The sequence below is a fragment of the Eptesicus fuscus genome, chromosome 23 (genome assembly GCF_027574615.1).
Source record: "Eptesicus fuscus isolate TK198812 chromosome 23, DD_ASM_mEF_20220401, whole genome shotgun sequence".
Lineage (NCBI taxonomy): Eukaryota > Metazoa > Chordata > Mammalia > Chiroptera > Vespertilionidae > Eptesicus > Eptesicus fuscus.
Genome location: NC_072495.1, coordinates 12,075,792 through 12,096,432, shown reverse-complemented (window position 1 = coordinate 12,096,432; position 20,641 = coordinate 12,075,792). Strand labels below are relative to the sequence as shown.

General features: G+C 52.0%; 3 protein-coding genes across 4 annotated transcripts; 1 reads left to right on the top strand and 2 right to left on the bottom strand.

The window, feature by feature from the left end:
• Positions 1-5,841: 5,841 nt before the first annotated feature.
• On the bottom strand, positions 5,842-11,236 carry ZNF70 (zinc finger protein 70). Of its 2 annotated transcripts, none has more exons than XM_028147075.2 (2): positions 11,189-11,236; positions 5,842-7,267 (listed from the first exon to the last, which is right to left on the bottom strand). In XM_028147075.2, the coding sequence occupies exon 2, from the start codon at positions 7,186-7,188 to the stop codon at positions 5,842-5,844; it is 1,347 nt and encodes a 448-aa protein (XP_028002876.2). In that variant the 5' UTR covers positions 7,189-7,267; positions 11,189-11,236. The 2 variants fall into 2 exon arrangements, with proteins under 2 accessions (XP_028002876.2, XP_054568614.1); XM_054712639.1 differs by lacking the exon at positions 11,189-11,236 and adding an exon at positions 7,845-7,888.
• Positions 11,237-12,693: 1,457 nt separating this feature from the next.
• Positions 12,694-14,069, bottom strand: VPREB3 (V-set pre-B cell surrogate light chain 3). Its single transcript, XM_008142891.3, has 2 exons — positions 14,021-14,069; positions 12,694-13,010 (listed from the first exon to the last, which is right to left on the bottom strand). Exons 1-2 carry the CDS (start codon positions 14,067-14,069, stop codon positions 12,694-12,696), a joined length of 366 nt encoding a protein of 121 aa, XP_008141113.3.
• A 3,312-nt stretch (positions 14,070-17,381) lies between these two features.
• On the top strand, positions 17,382-20,139 carry C23H22orf15 (chromosome 23 C22orf15 homolog). The gene is made up of 5 exons (XM_054712607.1): positions 17,382-17,406; positions 19,319-19,405; positions 19,495-19,632; positions 19,820-19,894; positions 19,988-20,139. Exons 1-5 carry the CDS (start codon positions 17,382-17,384, stop codon positions 20,137-20,139), a joined length of 477 nt encoding a protein of 158 aa, XP_054568582.1.
• The last annotated feature ends 502 nt before the right edge of the window (positions 20,140-20,641 follow it).

Sequence of the window (20,641 nt, the reverse complement as noted above, 5' to 3'; positions counted from 1 at the left end):
TAATTGGTGGCTCTCCCTGGTTCTCGGGGTGGGTGGGAGGATCCTTTGTGCCCAGCAGGAGTTTCCTGGGGCACCTCCCAGGAACCTGGCCAGGACACAAGGGATCCGGTCACCTTTCAGTCCCTCTGCCCTCTCCTTCCCCCGTCCCTCCTCCAGCCCATGATGTCCCTCCCTCCTGGTCGGATGGAGCTGGCCATGGCCGGTGACCGCCAGATAAGCTCTCGCTCCCTGCCCTGGTGCAGATGCCCTGTTCCTGGCTCTCGCCCCCTGGGATGCCCTACTCAGCTCCTGCCCACCCTCACCCCCTCCCTTTCACCCCGTCAGGCTGGACACCCCGCCCCCCCACCACCACGGGGTCCAGGACACGCCAGCAGAATCAGTCTTCGTTTTGTTTTTTGGTAATCCTCATCTGAGGATATTTTTCCTATTGATTTTTAGAGAGAGAGAGGGAAGGAGAGAGAGAAAGAGAAACCTCAATGTGAGAGAAAGACACCAACTTCACACCCACCTTGGTTTCTGGGTTATCAGATACTAAAGATGGGGTTCTCCCATAAGAAAAGGGGCTCTCTTTCCCCACCCCAGTAAATCGAGGCATCGGCATTCTAGGAAATATATCCATTTTGTGTGATGTTTGCAAATGTCCAATCACCCCCAAGAGTTGGGCAACTCTGAACAGATTGAGGCAATGTGGTTTTCACCTCGGCCCGAGATGACTAGCCCCACCTGCCACCTCCGATAAACCCGGGCAGCAGCTGGCTGGGGCTCAGCGTAGCATCCAGACATGTTCCTCCCCACGACTGCCGGTGGATCTGACCCTAAACCGTACTTCTGGTGAGTCACTGGCCCGCTTCCCCACTGTAACAGGAGTGGCCATCAGGGGCCGTGTTCTTGAGCCTTTGCAGTGTCCCCTTCCCCCACCACAGGAGGGGTTGGGGAGAAAGGGGAAGGTGGAGGGGGAACCAACCTGGGACACACAGGTGGTGGGGACGGGGGTTATGAGACCAGGGTCCCCACCTCTCTTCAAATGACTGTGGGTTCACTCTGGGAGGGCGGGATGGATCTGTGATGTCTACTTAATTCTTGGCTACATCTGGTAGGATTCTCTAAAAAGTAAAGCACAATGTAATGTTTTATGTTCAAAGAACTTTAGGAGTAAGAACAGAAAATTAAATATTCAAAATACTAATAGTGTAGTAATCATCTGTGCCTGCTGTTTGCCATGCAGGTTTGTTTTCCTTAGTCCTCTGGGCTCCACGAGGCTATGAGGTGGCATCATTCCCCCACATTGCAGCCAAGGACACTGAAATCAGAGCCTGTGACTTGAAGAGTGGGCTTACGACAGAGCCTGGCACTGATGAAGGCAAGGAGCAGGTACACGCAATGGCAGACTTCTGGTCTACCCCAAAATGATACTCCATGCATGAATGAGCATGGCCTTTGTGGGTTCAATGAATTATCAGATACTAAAATGTTAAAGTGCAAATTTCTACCTTACTCTAAACAATAATGCTAATGACAGAACTTCTTGCACAAGAAGGAAAAGGATTACAGCAAGAATCAGAAAATCAAATCCAAGAATTTGGTGTTTATAAGTTACAGATATATAGCAAAATATATACACACATTTAAAAATTAAAATGATGAGCTAAACTCCCATGCAAATGCAAATGCAAGAAAAACAATTATAATATTTTGAAGGAGAAGTTTAAGCTAGAAGCATGAAGAGGCAAATAGGGCACAAAAAGGCACAGGTTTTCAATATATCACTATTAAGTATATATATATATGTATATATATACCCCAAACACCTTGGTATTTACTTATTGACAACAGATACCCTGCCTATTCCTCCAAAGAGTTGAGATAATTGCATGACTAACATAGCAACACACATAAAAAAGGGACAGAAACCACATAAAGAAAAAAACACAAAATCAGACTACAATTAGATCAGGTAAATGAGTGTTCTTAACTTTTTTGGGGTCACAGAGCCCTTCCAAAATAAGGAGAATGCTACAGACCCAGGACTATTCACTCACACACATGCCCACAGCCTTGTTCAGTCCCTAGGGGTCCACAAGCTTTTAAAACCCCTGTGTGCCAAAGACCCCTAGGCAGTCCATGGACCCCAGGTTCAGAGCTCTGAAGAAAACAAAATTAGAGAAAATATTAATTTGTATAAAATAGTTTAAAAACGAAGCTAACAAATAGAACTGATGGAGTAAAAACACGTTTCTTAAGAGTACACAAATGCTTCATAAAAAACGGATAATATATTCAGGCCCAAAGAAATTCTATGGGCACTTTGAAATGTTGAAACCACAATAAAGTAAGAAATAACAATAATGACTTAAGCAGTGATCACTTGGAAATATAAAAAAGTAATAATAACACTTGGGCCAAAAGGAAATTAATAATATAATAACAAGAAATACCACATGTCAAACTTATGGAGTGCAGAAAAAGCTCTAACAATTTAAAAAAATCAGACTAAATTACCTACATTTACTAGAAATAGTAAAAATATGATTAACTAATGCCCTGGCCTGTGTGGCTCAGTTGGTTGGAGCATCATCCCATGCACCAGAAGGCTGCAGGTTCAATTCTGATTCCCAGTCAGGGCACAGAGCCAGGTTGAGGGTTCGATCCCCGGTCAGGGCACGTGCAAAAGGCAGCCGATCGATGTTTCTCTCTCTACCTTCCTCTCTAAAATCAATAAAAAATATATATATATATACGCTTAACTAATAATTAATCTTAGAAACATAAAGTATTAAGCTAAAAAACAAACAAACAACCCACCAGAATACATATACTTTGACACAACAATTCAATTAGTAAACAACATCACGAGTGGGAGCTTTACAACACTCAACATCTGCCATCAGGGAAAAAACACAAGACAACAGAAACAACTGAATTCAACGATAAAGTGTTACCAGGACAATCCCTTATAACATTACACTGAGACCCTAAATAAAGTGAAAGGAATTTAAATACATAGTCAAACCATGAAATACATTGAACAGAGAACTCCTTTTACTTACACTTCCAAAAATGACAAGTACCTGGTCTTAACCATGGTTATTTGAGAATCTGTCAACCCTTCGGAAAGGGGTTTTTATCCCCATGTAAATTGTCAAAAGGAAGAAAGGAGACGGGTTGCAGAGGGTACAGGGGGAGAAAGTGCATATTTCAAAACGCGAGAACAGTATAAAATGAGTTGAGAGAAGCTGGAGGTGAGCTGAGGACAGAGGCTGGCATGAACTCCATGTGGCTTGCTTAGAGGGGGGTGAAGCAGGTTGGCTGAAATGGGGGTTTGTGTGCAGAAATACCCCCAAAGGTTGGTTTTTAAGGAGAGTGGTGACATGTGCAAAGTGATGCTTTAAAAAAATCAGTTTGGTTGGGGTGTACAGGATGTGAAGGGAGACATTAAAGGTGGGAAGGAAACTGATGACTGCCTGATAGGCACAGAATGCGGGGGGTGCCAGGAGGTAGATCTGGCGGGAGTTGGTGGCTGCTGTCACCCGCACCAAGCAGGTGTCTCAGCATTCTCTCCTCACTCCTGGTAAATGACTACAGAGCCTGGTAGCAGGCCTCCTGCCAACAATGCCCAGGCGCCACCTGACCAGTCCAGCTGTGGTACAGCAGGTTCTGGGGGAGCCTGGGGTGCTGGTTAAATGTTTCACATAGCAAAGAGGGACTTGACAGAAGTGATCTTCCCAGACCATCAGACCAATCCTTTTAAAATCTGGCTACCAAGTCCCACTTACTCAGTAACAATTATGGCTCTCCCATTTTTTTATTTTGTTAATCCTCACCCGAAAATATTTTTTTCCCATTGATTTTGAGAAAGTGTTGAAGGGAGGGGGAGAGGCACAGAGAGAGAAACATCGATGTGAGAGAGACACATGGATTGGTTGCCTCCCGCATGCACAGACTGGGGGGCCAGGGATTGAGCCTACAACTGAGATATGTGCCCTTGACCCGAATTGAACCTGTGACCCTTTGGTCCGAGGGCAGACTCTCTAACCACTGAGAAAACTAGCCAGGGTGGCTCTCCCATTTTATTCATCAAAACCACACATATCTGCCAAGCTGAGCTTCTGGTTGGCTGAAATAACCAGCTTTACCACGAAAGGTTCGTGGGATTCCAGACTGCCTCCCCCCACACTAGCTGAGAAACCTGGGGGGAATGCCAGTACTAGATCCCCATGGGCACACGAAGGCCTGAGGGCCTGGGACAAACAATGACCAACTAGCCAGACCTGTCAGTGTGTGGTTCCTGGGCCACCTCCAAGCTCTGCTGTCAGGGCAAGCAGGCCTGACATTTGGGAGATGTGGGGGTGCATGGGTGCCCAGCACAGGGCTCACAGCCCGGATGCATGCTGGGACATTATAACCACCTGGCAGCTTTAAAAACACACCACTGAGCCCCACCTCTGGGGATGCCCACTGAATTGGTCCCAGATGAACACCAGCTGGCGGGGGGGAGAACAGAGAGTACGGGACATGGACTGAACACCGCAGGGAGGCTCAGGATGGCGTCCAGGAAACATCTGTAAGATAAACACAGGGCGCCCCAGCCCAGGGTACAGCCTGAGGGAGTATGGGAAAGCCCGGTTTAATGAGGGCCTGCTGCAAGCTCTGCCATTTCAGGAAGCAGATGGGGATGCCTCTCCAGGCTTCAGGGACAGTGTTTCGGGGGGGGGGGGGGGGGGGCGCAGAGGTCACTCTGAGTATCCATACTCAATCTCCAGTTGTCAAAGCACTTTCATATGTGCCCTCATTCTGAATGGGAACCTTGCACCGATCCTTAGAAGTATGGGGCCAGATCCCACTATCTCCATTTCACGGGTAGGAAAACTGAGCCCGTGAGTCTATGGGGCTTCCTCAAGGACCCATAGACAGGAGGGATGGACCTGAGACTTGAACCCAGATCTCTGATTGAATCACCCTGCTTCCAACATCCCCCACCCAGGCCGCCCCTGCACTGGAAGCTGGAGAGGCTGCATAGCTGCCGGACCAGAAAGGGGCCCTGCTGATGTCCAAGGCACGCTGTGGTTTTAGGAGCCCTGGGTCTTGTGGAGGGGCTACTCCTGGAGGGCACTGATGCCTTGGGCCTGGGCTGAGTCAGAGCTGGCCGTCAAATGTCCCCTGGCCTGCAGGACCAAACCTCTCCTCTCCTTGAAAGAGACCACCCTCACTCTAACACAGAACAGGATTCAGAGACCACACCAGGGACTCGCACCCTCACTCCCAGTCCCAAACCTAATCCTCCCAGACACGCCCTTTGTTCTGTAACCTGTTTGGGTTGTCCCTACAAGTACCCAAACCAGGCAGGAGATTCCATTTTGTGGCTGAGGTATCTACTTTTTGGATTCATTTTTCTTTAGCTAATTTGAACTGTGAGAATGGTTACTTCTACGGCAAGTGCCAGACTGTAGCCTGATGTTGAGTTCTCACCTGACATTCTCATGGGTTTAACGCGACATTCTCCCTCTTACAGTCATTTCTCTTCTGGATTCTGGAATAGAGGGCAGAACTGAACCTCACAGGCTTGGAAGTCAAATGTGAGAATGAGAAAAATCGAAGGACCACTCTCTTTTCAGGTGCTCAGCCATTCCGGCAGCCTTTCTATCCCCCTACCCTCCCTTGTGCTCAGAAAACCTGCTGATCACAGGGCACCTGGCCAAGAGGGGCCCTTGCTGCTGGTGCGGGTGCTCAGGAGCACCTAGGTTCAACTCTGTTAGGGGGCAGGTGGATAGAGCCTTGCAGATAAAGCAACTGGGCGCGGGCTCCATCAGGGAAAGGCTTTCAAGCTTTGGTGTGAGCGCCTCCTTAGAGCTTCTCCCCAGCATGGATTTTCTGATGCCGAATAAGGTGTGAGCTTCCCCTGAAGGACTTGCCACATTTGTTACACTCATAGGGTTTCTCTCTGGTGTGGGTTTTATAATGTTCAATAAGGGCCGACCTGTGCCGGAAGGCTTTGCCACACTCATTGCACGTGTAGGGTTTCTTCCCGGTGTGGATTCTCTGGTGCTGAATCAGTGCGGAGCTGTGGCAGAAGGCCTTGCCGCACTGGCCGCACTCGTAAGGCTTCTCCCCAGTGTGAATCCGCTGGTGCTCAATGAGGGAGGAACTCTGGCTGAAGGCTTTCCCACACTTATGGCATTTGTAGGGTTTCTCACCGGTGTGGGTCTTCCGATGCTCGATGAGGTTGGAGCTCTGGCTGAAGGCCTTCCCACACTCTTCACATTTGTAGGGTTTCTTCCCAGTGTGAATCCTCTGGTGCCGAATGAGGTGGGACCTGTGACAAAAGGCCTTTCCGCAGAGATCGCATTGGTGAGGTTTCTTTAGGGTGTGGATTTTCCGATGCTGGCTCAGGCCTGAGCTCTGGTTGAAGGATTTCCCACATTCCTTACACTGATAAGGTTTTTCTCCAGTATGAATTCTCTCATGTTTTCTCAGACTTGAGCTCCGACTGAAATCTTTCCCGCATTCCCTACATTCATACGGTCTCTTCCCAGTGTGGGTTTTCTGATGTTGTGTGAGGGCTGAGCTCTGGCGAAAGGCTTTTCCACATTCTGGGCATTCATAGGGCTTTTCCCCGGTGTGGATTATCTGATGTCTGAGAAGGTGCGAGCTCTGGCTGAAGGCCTTCCCACACTCACAGCACTCATAGGGCTTCTCCCCAGTGTGGATCACCAGGTGCCTAAGAAGGTGTGAGCTCTGGCTGAAGGCCTTCCCACATTCCCGACACGCATAGGGTTTTGGTGGTTGTGCAGTTCTGTGAGGTTCATTAGGTACCGAGTCCCCCCTGCCCACTAGCTCATAGTCGTGTTTGCTGGGTTCTTCTCCATCATGGATTAACTGACACATACTGAGGTCTGATTTCTGGAGGAAGGTTTGGCCAAATATGTCATCATCCTGGGGTTTGTTTACTTGGGGGATACTCTGATGCTGATCAGGGCTTGAGCACAGACTAAAATTCCCCTCATAATCATCATGTTCCTCATTTGGCTCCCCAAGAGGGATCTCCTTATAGATAACTGCCATTTGCTCTAAACCCCTTTCCTGAAGAAATGAGTCCCCTAGGTCCTCGTCTGGGAAAAGTTCTTGTTGCATCTCTAACCCATCTTCAAACACAAAGGTCTCACCAAGCTTGGATGCTGGGGGAACCTCCATTGTGGATCTAGTATCACCCCCAATGACTGTATTTCTTGAAAGATGTTCTTCTTTGGGACACACTTACTGTTCTTATGATCTAAAAAGAAAAGGGACAAGCAGACAAGTCAAGCAGACAAGTCAAGCACTTAGTATGTGCCTTTTTCCTGTGCCAGAATCAATCCTACCTAATAATAGACAAATATGCAAATTGACCGCACCTTCGCTAAGCACAAGCCACGCCCACCAGCCAAGCCACACCCATCAGCCAATCAGGACGAGTATGCAAATTACCCTAACAAAGATGGTGGCTAATTTGCATATCAAGACGGCGTAGAAAGAAGCCAAGAGATGCTGAAGGGAGCAAAGCTGCAGAGAAGCAAGCAAGCCGGGGGGAGGAGAAGGGAGGAGCGGAGGCGGGGCCGGGGGAGAAGGAAGGAGAGCGGGGCAGGCTGGCGGAGAAGGCGGCCGGGGGACAAGGGAGGAGCGGAGGCGGGGAGGGGTAGAGTGCAGCAGGAAACCCTATTGCAGGATTTTTCCTGCAACGGGAACGCTAGTGGTAGATAATAACAAAAGTATAAGATACAATCTTGGCCCTGGCCGGTGTGCTCAGTGGTTAGAGTGACAGCCCATACAATGAAGGATCTTGGGTTGGATTCCAGGTCAAGGGCACATACCTGGGTTGCAGGTTTGATCTCCAGCCCAGTTGGGGCACTTGCAGGAGGTAACCAATCAATGTGTCTCTCTCACTCTCTCTCTCTCTCTCTCTCTCTCTCTCTCTCTCTCTCTCGCCCTTGGTCTTACTCTGTTTTTCTCTCTCCCCTCCCCCCCAAAAAAATCTATGAAAAAAATATCCTCAGGTGAGGATTAACAACATAAAACAAAAAGTCACAATCTTGCCCTTTGCTTTGATCCCCACTGGGTTAGACAGAAGTTTAATTTACCAGAAACAACTGCAAAAAAAGACAGAGAAATTATAGAATCAAACGCCACACCACAGTGTCTAGACTCTAAAGGCTGAGGATGTTCAGAAAGGTGGGTTAGAGCAGGAAGTGGAGCCATGTGGAAAAGGCACAATACTCCACCTGCTGGAGGATGTTGGGAATGGGGTTTTGTTGGGAAAGAGAGAGTGCACTTCCTTCCGTCTGGTGCCCCAGCCACAACTCTGGGAGTCAGGCTAGACCTTCTTCCTCTCTCGCCTGCATGGCCTGTCCTTCCATTTCCTGAGGGGGTCTGTCTCTGCCTCTCTGTCCTTGCTGCGATTCTGGAGCTCAGGCCTCAGTGCAAATCCCCGAGATTATTTCAATACTCACCTCCCAAATGGCTGCCTATCTCCAACATCTATTCCTCCCTCTGGCCCGTTCCCTGCATTGACACCAGTGTGAAATACCCCAGATACAGGCCTGATCGTGTCATTTCTCTTCTTAGGAGCCTGTGACAGCTCAACTCATTCACAAGGCCCTCACACATGGCCCTTCCAGCCCATCTCCTGCCCCTCCTTTCACACACCCCTAACCTTCCATTTCATTTGTGCTGCTGTTTCTTCTGCCTACCAGGTCCCTCCCCTTTCTCAGACTGTCACTGGCTCATCCTTCCAGACTCAGTCCAAATGTCCCCTCTTCTTTCACCCTCAGATTGACTATCTCAGGCACACCCCTCCGTGACCCATGGAGCTTGGTGCACACATCCATCCAGCACTCACCACTCTGGATGGCAAACATGGGTTGACAGGACTCTCCCCACCACTACCTGTGAGCTCCATAAGGGCAAGTCATGTGTTCCTTCATTTTGGAACCCTGGGCCCCAACACAACAGGACAATCTCTACACATACATTTGTTGAATTAATATATAATTGAGTGGAGGAAAAGCCATCCAGTTTTGTGCTAGAACTGACTGTCACACTTGAACTCTTTATCCAAAAAAAAAAAAAAATCAATTATCTGGGAGATATCCTATATAATAAAAGGCTAATATGCAAATTGTCCCCTCGACTGGGCATCCGACCAGGGGGCAGGGCCGGCTGGCCAACCTCCCACGGCCCCTCCCCCCGGCCAGCCCCACCTCGAACAGCCCCCAGGATCCGGGTGGGCCAGCCTGACCCCACCATGCACAAATTTGTGCATCGGGCCTCTAGTAAACAAATAAACAGACAAAAGCATGACTGCTGCAGTTGAAGGAGGGTGTTTCTGTGGGAACAAAGAAGGAAGCTAGAACACCCCCACTCAGCCCCTCAGCCCCTGTGGTGGCCCCAGGGAGCCTCTCAGGACCCCATTCAGAAACTTCTGTGCAGCTAAAGGGAAACTCCCCAGCTACCATAATGATAACAGGTCATGTTTATTGAGTATCTGCTCTGTGCTAGACACTACTAGACCTTTACAAGTGTTTCTCACTTAATCTTCACAACTCTATACAAAGGTACTACTATTACTATCCTTACCTTGAAGCTTAGAGAGTAACTGAATCGAAATATATATATTAGTCATAGTAGTCATGATGGAGCCCATTTCTATTTGGAAATATCGTCTTAATGAATTTCAGCCACTTTAATGAATTGTCTTTGCTCATTTTACCTCTTCTTACCCTCCTCTTCAGCAACCATAATCTCCAATCCTTCCAGTTCTCTCACTCAACCTCACCAAGTCTAATAGCTCCCCATCTTTTATTTTTATTGATTTCAGAGAGGAAGGGAGAGGGAGAAACATCAATGATGAGAATCATTGATTGGCTGCCTCCTGCATGCCTCCTACTGGGGATCGAGCCCGCAACCCAGGCATGTGCCCTTGACCGGAATCCAACCCAGGACCCTTCAGTCCGTAGGCCAACGCTGTCTCCACTGAGCCAAACCGGCTAGGGCTAGTATTTCCCCATCTTCACTTCCTCCTCCTCTTCTCATTCTACCCACTCCCATCTAGCTTAGATCCCCTCCTTCTATAGTGGGTCTAACTATAGATGTCACTTCAGCTAATTCTGACCAGCATCACATTCCTCAATTCCTTGCCCTGCTGCAACCAGCCACTAACTCCTTCTCTGCCAATTCCTCATGAAATGTTAAATGCTGCCAAGGAAAATCATACGACTGTGTATGGCACCGAGACAGATTTCCAGTTTCCAATTTCAGCTGGGACTTCGGCACTCAGCTCCAGCATCCAATGACCTCCTTACTGCCAATCCTCTCTTCTGCGTCCCCTTCCCCACCCCTTCTGGCACTGCTCACCAATACCTCCTCCTCAAAACCCTTCATTTTAGAGAATGAAAATTGGCAGCCTGGGGATCCTGCCATAGACATGTTTTGTCTGGCTCTCGAAAGAGTTGGGCTTTTCCTTTTTGTTTGACTTCGCTGCCAACATGGAAAACTCAGGAGGTTTCTGGCCTTCTCTTGAAAAAAAACTAAAGATGTGACAATATGGGCTCATCCCTTTCCTAAACCCACCTTGCCTACCTGGACGCCTCAAGGCTTTGAGCTTGCTGGACAAATCACCCCACTCCCACATCCTGCCTTATTCCCTTGGTTTTCGAAAGATCCCCCCAATTTTCATGGCCTGGGATCCCTCCTTCTGTGTATTGCAACTCTTCTTCCACCCACCTGTTAAATCCTGGTGTTTCCAACGTTTCCTCCTTAGGAAGTTTCCATTCCCACTATGTACCACCTACACCTGAAGTCTCCACTCTGTTTAAAAAAGTTGGCAAACCTTTTATCTGTCCCCAACCATGTTTTAAACGTTTTGGGACCAAAAAGCCAAAGCTATGAAATCCCATGCTTCCCACTTCTCTCAGGGCCTTCCCGGGCTGCTCCTGCATCCGTCACCCCATCCTCCAGGGAGCCCACACGGCCCGGCACCTGGCAGACCCTCGGTCCGGTCAGGGCTCTCTGGCTGGAGGCCAGCGAGCAGCCGCGGACAGGCACACGCCGGCCGGGCGGCGACGCCTGTGCCCCAACATGCTTCCCACCAATGGAGACGCTCGCACCGCGGACCACCGGAGGGACAGGTGGGCACACAGGCTGCCGCGGAGCCACTCACCTGGGCCGGGGCGGAGCCGCTCACCTGGGCCGGGGCGGGGCCGCCGGAGGCCGGGGCGGGGCCGCACCTGAGCTGCTCCAACCCGCGGCCGACCCGGCCTGGCTCCCGGGCTGCTGCTGACGCGGAGCCCGCGGTGGCCCTAGAGCCGGAGCCCCGCCCCCCGCCCCCCTCCCGCAGGCACTTCCGGGACTGCTCTAGGCCGCGCGGAGGTCCTCGCGTCTCGGTGGTCCCGCCGCGCCCGGTGTTCGGGCGCGCAGCCGCGGGGCTCCGGGCTCCGGGACCGGGATCGGGAGAGTCTCTCCTGTCCGACGCAGTGGCTCTGGGCTGCCCCCCGAATGAGTCCGGCTGCGGGGAGAACGGAGCTGGGCAGTCGTTGGCAGGAGTGCAGGGGAGGAAACTGAGGCCGGGAGGGGCAGGCCGGCTGCACTTGCCCTGGGGATGGGCGCAGCCATGGGCCGCCAGGCGTGTGAGGTCTTCAAGAGAAGGAGAAAGGGATCCCAGAATGGAGCCCATCACCTCTCACAGGCCCAGGAGCCCTGGGAATTCATCATCCCTTCCTGGTTCTGCCTGCCCACCCAGTCCCCACAGAGACCGGAATGAGAAGAAGGGCCCGCGGAGGACCCTGGCAGATGGCTGCGAGTGTTGGCTGCACCCTCTCTGGACTCAGTACATTTGAGGGATGACCTCCAGGCATGAGACGCCTCCAGGGGAACCGGGAGGGAAGAGGGATGTGTTCTTGAACCCCCCACCCCACTCTCAGCTCTGCTTCTGATGGCAAGACTTGCCCCGCCCCCTGTGCTTCCCCCTGGGCCCACCTGCCTGTGGGAGAGCCTCCCTGGGGAGAGTGGGGGCACAGCTCTCTCAAGGGAGACCAATAGAACACGTGTTCCTGAGAGGGGGGGATGCTGCCCACTCAGCCAGCCCCTGCCATCTGCCCACCGCCTTCACGCCCTCCACCCTGGCCCTCAGGTGCCTCTGAGTGCCCTACACACACACACACACACACACACACACACACACACACACACACACTCACAGCTTCCTCCCTGCTCCATCAAGGAGTAGGCAGGGACTGCCCCTCCCCTACCTAGCAGCCTGGGTTCCTTGGGAACCCACTTGTCACCCAGTGAGCATTGGACCACAACCAGCCATGCAGAGCTGGGAGTGGCAGGGCTGGTTCCTTTTTTTCTACAGCTCCTGGGGTCACAGGAAGGCCAAGCGACCAGTCTGAAGCCCCTGGGGGCCAGTGGAGAGGCTGGGCCCTGTCCCAAGGGTCTCAGGTGCTTCCTCTCAAGCACCAATCCCCAGAGTCCCTAGCCCCCTCCACTCTCCCCGACCAACCACAGTCACTTTTTCAGCAGAGATCTCATGGCCCATATTGACACGTTGGATGTTATTAGCCCATTTTACAGAGGAGGAAAATCAAGGCTCAGAGAAAGTTAGAGAGAGGCCTGAGGTCAGAGACAGATGTGGGAGACAGGAGGCACGCATCCCACCCCCCACCCCTAGGATATGTAACCAACAGAGCAGTAATAGTCTGCGTCGTCCTCGGGCTGCACGGGGCTGATGATCAGGATGCAGGCATTTTGGGCCGCGTCCGTGGTTGCTGAGAAGCGGTCAGGGATGTCTGGGGAACGGTGGTGATCCTCCTTTGAGCGGTAGTAGAGGAGGTAGCGGGGGGCGCTGCCTGCCCGCTGCTGGTACCAAGACACGCCATAGTCCCCGATGGTGGCGTGGCGGGGGTTGAGCATGCAGGAGATTTGGGCCTCTTGGCCTGGGAACACCAACAGTGCATCTGGCTGGGTCAGTACTGGCTTGGAGACTGAAAGAGACAGACCTGCTCAGGCCCGGCCTGGGCCCCTGTTCTCCCACCTCTGCCTTAATGAAGACGTGGTCAGACTCCCTAACCAAACAACTCCTGTTCCTAGAGGGCTCATGGCCTGGCGCCATGGGATTGGCACAGGATGGGGTACTGAGTTGGTGACTCCTAAAGCCCCATTAGGGCCATGTTCCCAACGATCTGTGTTCAGTTGAAGGCCTAAAGTTTAAAAGGTGGGACTGGTGGCCCTGACCGGTTTGGCTCAGTGGATAGAGCATCAGCCTGAGGACTCAAGGGTCCCAGGTTCGATTCCAGTCAAGGGCATTGCCGTACCTTGGTTGTGGGCACATCCCAGTAGGGAGTGTGCAGGAGGCAGCTGATCGATGTTTCTCTCTCATCGATGTTTCTAACTCTCTGTCCCTCTCCCTTTCTCCCTGTAAAAAATCAATAAAATATATTTTTTTAAAAATAAATAAATAAAAGGTGGGACAGGTGGCCTCTGTTGCTCACTCCCACCCCTTGCCCTGAAGATTCCTATCCCCTCAGTCACACTGGCTCTTCCAAACCCTGGCTACAGACTAACCACCTCCAGGAAGCTTCTGAGTGGTACCACCCATCAGCTCAGCCTCAAGCAACTGGATGCTGAGGACCTCCTTGGAATTAGGTTGTTCCTGAGGCCCTGTGAGGTAGGGATCAGCCCACACCAGCTTTTCCTGTGAAAAACTCAAAAGGCAACCAGCTCCAGCCCCTTCTCAGACCCTAAGGAGTCAAAGTTCAAAGGGACTCTAGTGATCGGGTCAATCAGAAATGGAGAAACTGAGGCCCCCACAGAGAAGTGACTTGCCCCAGGTCTAGGGCACGGCCAACCCTAGGCAGCCAGATCTCCCCTTCACCTCAGTGCCCCTTCCAGAACCTCCCACTGCTCATCTCAACTTGCTTCTTTGCAGGGGCCTCTGGAGCCAGTGCTGTCCCCTAGCCCGCCCCCAGGTGAGCCAGGTCCAGGGAGCGCTCACCTGCCAGGAGGGCTCCAATCAGCAGGAGGGCCAGGCGCCACCAGGCCATGGCCAGCAGCAGGGAGGCGGGCGGGCGGGCGCTGTTCTGTTGGGTGTGCTCCAGGTGCTTCAGACACGGGCCGGGGAGGCTACTGGACCACAACAGGGCATGCAAATCAGCCCATTGATTGGTGGGGGAGGCAGTGGCTGGGGCCCAACTGCCAGGCCCCATCTCCCCAAATGTGAGAGTCCTGACCCCCCAGAGCCTTCTGAGAACAGGAGCCGAAATCCACCCATGCACTGAAGACAAACCCCTCTGCACTTAGGCCATTTCTTCAGAATCTGGCTGCAGCCACCCCTGAGCTGTGGTCTGCAGGCCCCAGGTCCCCAGATACAGTGGTGTCCCCGGAATAAAGTGCCCTGCACTTTCAAATAAGTTTGGGAAACGCTGTCTGTTTCCACAGTATTGATCCTGCGCACTTGCTACTGCTGAGCACTGTAATGGGTCATCGAATTTAATCCTCACAAGTGTCATGTTCTCGCTCCCTGAGGATCATGCTTATTCAGAGGCAGACAGAGGAGGCAAGCTTTGAGGAGGATCCGTCCTCCTCCTCCTCCTCCTGCCTGGTCCCCAGCCACCCAGAGCTCTGACTGCCTAATCATGGGGTGGGGGAGGGTGCAAGGCATTTCTAAAACCTTGGGGAAAAGGGAGCTGGCAAAGGTTGGGCACCCTGGCTGGAGGGGTCCGCTGGGGCTCATGGAGAGGGGGCAGGAGACAGAACTGCAGAGAAGAGAAAGGGGAGGTGATAAGGGAGAAGGAAAGAGGCAGGATGATGACGTGAGAGGGAGAGGGAGAGAGAGAAAAAGGCAGAGAAAAAGGCAGATGGAGAGGCAGAGAAACTGTTCATGTGAGAACACAGAGAAAGAAAGAGAACCAGGGAGAGGCAGAAAGCAGGGGGAGAGAGAAGGGAAGACAAACAAATATGAGACCGGGAGAGACAGGAGGAGGAGAGAGAGCGCGCTGGTGAGAGGACCGGCCGTGGATTGCAGCGGCCTGGCCACAAACAGAAAGAGGCGAGAGGAAACGTGGCTCGGCCAGCCTGGAGAACAGGGGCAGGTTCTGGTCAAGTTAAACATACTCTCATCATCTGGCCCAGAACTTCCCCTCATGGCATTTATCCTAGAAGAATAAAAACTTCTAGTCACACTAAAACCTGTAGGTGAATGTCTATACTGGCTTTATTCATAATTGCCCCAAACTGAAAACAACCCAAAACAACAGCAGGTGAATGGATCAACAAACATGGCACATAGTGGAGGTCAAGGTTCGATTCCCGGTCAGGGCACATGCCCGGGTTGCAGGCTTCATCCCCAGTGTGGGGTGTGCAGGAGACAGCCCATTAATGATTCTCTCTCATCATTGATGTTTTCTCTCTCTCTCTCCCTCTCCCTTCTGGTCTGAAATCAATAAAAATATATTAAAAACAGCCCTAGCTGGTTTGGCTCAGTGGATAGAGCGTCGGCCTGCAAACTGAAGGGTCCCAGGTTCCATTTTGGTCAAGGGCACATGCCCAGGTTGTGGGCTCCATCCCCAGCGGGGGACTTGCAGGAGGCAGCCGATCCATGATTCTCTCTCATCATGGATGTTTCTATCTCTCTCTCCCTCTTCCTTCCTCTCTGAAATCAATAAAAATATATTTAAAAAACAAACAAATATGGTACGCCCAGACAATGGGACCCCCTTCAGTGATAAAAAGAAACAAACTGTGTATATACTATCCTACCTAATAAACCAGTAATATGCAAATTGACCGCACCTTCGCTACGCCCAAGCCACGCCCACCAGCCAAAGCCACGCCCACCAGCCAATCAGGGTGAGTATGCAAATTACCCAACAAAGATGGCAGTTAATTTGCATACGCTGAGGGAGGGAGGAGTGAAGACTGAAGACAACTTAGAAGAGAGAGGAAAAGCGGAAAGCAAGGTGGCTCATATATTGCAGGATTCTTCCTGCAAATGGGCTACTAGTATATTATATATCTTTTTTTTTTTTCGAAGGAGGGGACTATTTTTAACTTTATTTTTATTGTTGACACCATTACAGATGTCCCCCTTCCCCTCCCCCTTTGCCCACCTCTACCCACCCCCAGCCCCCATTCCCTCTGGCCATCACCACACTGTTGTCTGAGTCTCTGGGTTACGAGTTTGTTCTTTGGCTAATTCCTTTACCTTCTTTCATCCAGTCCCCCTCTCCCAGAACACGGGCATAGGACAATCTGGGGGAATCTCATATACATTATGCTGAGTGAGAGAAGCCAGACTCAGAAGGTCCCCTACTGTATGATTCCCTTTATCGGACATTCTAGAGAAGGCAGTGGTTGCCAGGGACTGGAGTCGACTACAAAGGGGAATAAAAAAAAATTGTGGGAAGTGATAGAGATGTTCTGTATCCCAACTGTGGTGGTGGCTATATGAGATTTGTCAAAACTCAAAACACTAAAAAGGGTGCATGTTACTGTATGTAAATTTTACCTCAATAAACTTTAAAAAAAAGGAAGCCTGGCGGGTGTGGCTCAGTGGTTGAGTGTCAACCCATGAACCAGGTCACAGTTGGATTCCCGGTCAGGCACATGCCCAGGTTGCGTGCAGGAGGCAGCCAATCGATGATTCTCTCTCATCATGGATGTTTCTCTCTCTCTCTCTCCCTCTCCTTCCTCTCTGAAATCAATAAAAACAGTTTAAAAAAAAAGAAACAAGGACAGAAGAAAAGGAGAGACTGGGAATGAGGAGGAAGACAGAGGGAGAGGAAAGAATGTGAGGCTTTGAGTTGGAGGGGAGTCTGCAAGGTTGGTGAGGACCCCATGCTTTGCCAGGGCCCCTGGCCAGCTGCCAGCTACCAGCTCATAGGGCCAGTGCCCCACACCCAGGAACCCTCCCACACACACACACACACACTTTCAATCTGGGAGCTGTTTCTACTTGTAGGAGAATGTGGTCTCTGGACATCCCTGGAAACGGCGGCTCCAGGCCCCACCACAGCCCTGCCTCAGCTCCCGTTACCAAGAGACTGGGGGGAAGGCATTTCCGGCCTGGAAGTCTTGGCAGCTCCCACGGCCATGGAGACCAGCGTGGAAGCTGGGAGGGCCTCCGTCCCCTCCCACTGCTCTGCCCAGCCAGCGGGAGGAAGAGGAGGCCAAGGGCCTGGACAACTGCAGGAGCCCAGCCCCAAGGATGGCCAAGTAGGGGCCTCAGCCTGGGCCCACCTACCCATCACCCACGGATCCACCCCCACACACTGCACCTCCCAGCAGGGCCTGAACCCTGAATAGATCTCAGCCCCAGTCCCTTCCTTAGTCAGAAGTCGGAGTACTCCCCTGCAGCCATGTTTATCACGGTGATGTTTGGAGGTAAGAGGGGTCCCCTGTCCCTGCAGATGGGTCAGGGAATGGTACACTCAGCTTGCTTCCCTCTGCCCTGGGGAGGGGGGAGGCAATGGGGTTTAGGGGGTGAGGGGTTTGGGGAAGAAGCTCTGTGAGGAAGCAGAGCTAGTGCCTGGAGTGAGTCCCTGGAGGGGAAAACCCTGGCTGGGCACCAGGAAATTCACCCCGCCCCTCTCCTAGAACACCTGCCATGCTCCCATGGAGAATATTTTTAACCGGATGGTTCCTCGGCTTTTGATTCAGTCAGTGGTCCTCTAGATCAGGGTGCAGCAGGCACCTGACGCTCCAGCCACAGCGGCAGATTCCCAGCTCTCTGGTGGGAGGGAGTCTGTGGTGGGAGGGGGGCTGGTGCAGGCGGCATGAGTTGTGCACCCATCATTGACCTCTGGAGATGGGTGGGGGTGGGGTACAGTCCTGGTCCCTGCTCCGGTTAAGAGATGGGAGAACCACTATGCTGTACACCTGAAACTAACCCAAAATAATATTGAATGTAAACTATAATTGAAAAGAAAAGCCCTAGCTGGTTTGGCTCAGTGGATAGAGCATCGGCCTGTGGATTGAAAGGTCCCGGGTTTGATTCCGGTCAAGGGCACATGCCCGGCTTATGGGCTTGATCCCCAGTAAGAGGCGTGCAGGAGGCAGCCAATCAATGATTCTCTCTCATCATTGATGTTTCTATCTCTCTCTCTCTACCTTCCTCTCTGAAAGCAATATACACATATATTTTTTAAAAAGTAACGGCTTAGTGGGCATGTTGCTTATTTTGGGGGATGAAATATTTTAGAAATAGATCTGCCCTGGCTGATGTGGCTCAGCTGGGTGGAGCGCTGTCCCATGCACCAGGAGATTGAGACAGTTTGATTCCCAGTCGGGGCATATACCTAGGCTTCGGGTTCCATCTCCAGTCTGAGGGCACGCGGGAGGCAGCCCATCAATGTTTCTCTCATACATCGATGTTTCTCTTCCTTTCTCTCTCTCCTTTCCCCTCTCTCTAAAACCTGTAAGACCAGACTGATCCATCTGCCTGTCAGCATAACTATTATTGCTCATCTCACATTCAGTTCTCATAAGTATATATCTAGTGACATATGATCTCGCTCATCTAGGGGAAATGATGAACAACATAGACTGAGGAACAAGAACAGAACCAGAAACAAGGAGGCATCGATCGGACTATCGGGCCTCAGAGGGAGGATAGGGGAGGGTGGGGGGAGGGGGAGAGTTCAACCAAAGGACTTGTGTGCATGCATAAGAGCCTATCCAACGGTTAAGTTCAACAGGGGGTTGGGGCATGCGTGGGGAGGGGGGGGATGGGAATGGGGGGATGAGGACAAATATGTGACACCTTAATCAATAAAGAAATTTAAAAAAAATAAAAATAAAAATAAAATCTGTAAGACATATTCTCACGTGAGGTTTAACAAACACACACACACACAACAGCAGTGATGTTCGTACAACTCTGTGAATGTACTAAATGCCACTGAATCGCAGTTTGGTTAAAATGGTGGATTTAATATGATGTAAATTTTATCTCAATAAAACAATTCACTTAAAAAAGAGAGAGAGAGCCGAAACCGGTTTGGCTCAGTGGATAGAGCGTCAGCCTGCGGACTGAAGGGTCCCAGGTTCGATTCCGGTCAAGGGCATGTACATTGGTTGCAGGCACATCCCAGGTAGGGGGTGTGCAGGAGGCAGCTGGTTGATGTTTCTCTCACATCGATGTTTCTAACTCTCTATCCCTCTCCCTTCCTCTCTGTTAAAAATCAATAAAATATATTTTTAAAAAAAGAGAGAGAGAGAAATGGGAGAGGCAGAGGGTCTCAGAGTGGGGAAAAATAGAGGGTCCCGTTCACTCACCTCTGCCCCTCCCCCACAGCTGGCTGCCGGGAGCTGGTGAACCCGTGGTGCAGCCTGGTGACTCTCACTGCCCACCTGCGGCGGAGGGGGCGAGTGCCTCCAGACGGTGAGGGGCAAGGAGGGGTGATGAGGTGGGGGCCCAGGGCTGCAGACATGAGTACCAGCCCTGCCCTGCCTCCCTCCCTGCCCTCCCAGCAACCATCGCCCTCCTGGCTGAGGATGGGCACCTGGTGAGTCTGGGCGATGACCTGGAGGAGGGGACTCCCCAGGCCCCCTCCTCAGGCAGCCCCCTGCTGCAGGAGCGTGGGACCTATGTCCTCGTGCGGATCATCAGTAAGTGGGCTCCCCTCCCCCTGCAGTTATGTTGGAATGTAAGAGGGGGACCACCCAAGGCCCGACCCAGCTCCCCGCTTTGGCCAAAACCTAGCCCTGACCCTTTTACCCAGTAACCTGTCCTGACCCCAGCCTGAGCCGGTGAGAAGTAGGGACCAGTCAGGAGTCATTCCTCCTCCGCCCACAGATGGGGAGGGAGGGGCCCCCACTCGCTATGAGTCCCTACTGGAGAACCTGGATGACCGGTGTCCAGAGCTGGCCGGTGAGTATCATGGCAGAGGCCTGGGGGCGGGGGGCGGGGGGGAGGTAGCATCTTCTTCCAGCCCTGACAGGCAGGGCTTCCCGGGCCTCTCAGAGGCGCTGCGCTGCCTGTCGGGCCTACCCCCACTGGGCAACAGTCGGAGGAGACGTACTGGCACTCGTACTGGCACTCGGCGTGGCCACCAGGACCAAGGCCCTCCTTCAAGGTCCCAAAGGCTGGGCTCCCTGCTGTCCAGGACCCGCTAGCTGGGGCCAGACGCCAGGTAAGGAAGAGACATGGATACCTGGAGGGACATTCACACCAGAAGTGGGACCCTTTCCCAAGAGACCCATGTCCTGAGAGAGGTGAACAGGCCCCCAATCTCAACCCCCATCACATACACACGTATACCTGAAAGGTTGAACACACTGTACCCACAGGCGGGCACCCACCACCCCACGGGAGTGTAAGTGCCCAAGGGCAGGAACACCCTCAGTGCCCAGGGGATGTGGCATAGGGCCTGGCATTCAGTAAAGGCTGGACGCAGAGCTGCCAAATGAATTCCCAGACGGCAACAGCACAGCACGTGTGACGGGGCGTGTGCTCCCCAGCAGCCCCGTGACTGTGGGCACACCACAACCTGGTGGCCCAGCTAGACTCAGATCCAAGGGGGTTGGCCGTGACCTCTGCCTTGTGTGATCAGGCCCAAACAGACAGCAGCCCGGCAGCATTCCTCGGATGAAATCTGGAATGATTGAGTTGTATCAG

Bases quoted from the DNA above. Each gene is read 5' to 3' on its own strand.
- ZNF70 (XM_028147075.2), bottom strand. From the start codon at position 7,188: ATGGAGGTTCCCCCAGCATCCAAGCTTGGTGAGACCTTTGTGTTTGAA.
- VPREB3 (XM_008142891.3), bottom strand. From the start codon at position 14,069: ATGGCCTGGTGGCGCCTGGCCCTCCTGCTGATTGGAGCCCTCCTGGCA. The intron at 13,011-14,020 runs GTGAGCGCTCCC...TGTCTCTTTCAG, and splicing joins GATTGGAGCCCTCCTGGCAG to TCTCCAAGCCAGTACTGACC.
- C23H22orf15 (XM_054712607.1), top strand. From the start codon at position 17,382: ATGTTTATCACGGTGATGTTTGGAG. The intron at 17,407-19,318 runs GTAAGAGGGGTC...CCTCCCCCACAG, and splicing joins TATCACGGTGATGTTTGGAG to CTGGCTGCCGGGAGCTGGTG. The intron at 19,633-19,819 runs GTAAGTGGGCTC...CTCCGCCCACAG, and splicing joins TGTCCTCGTGCGGATCATCA to ATGGGGAGGGAGGGGCCCCC.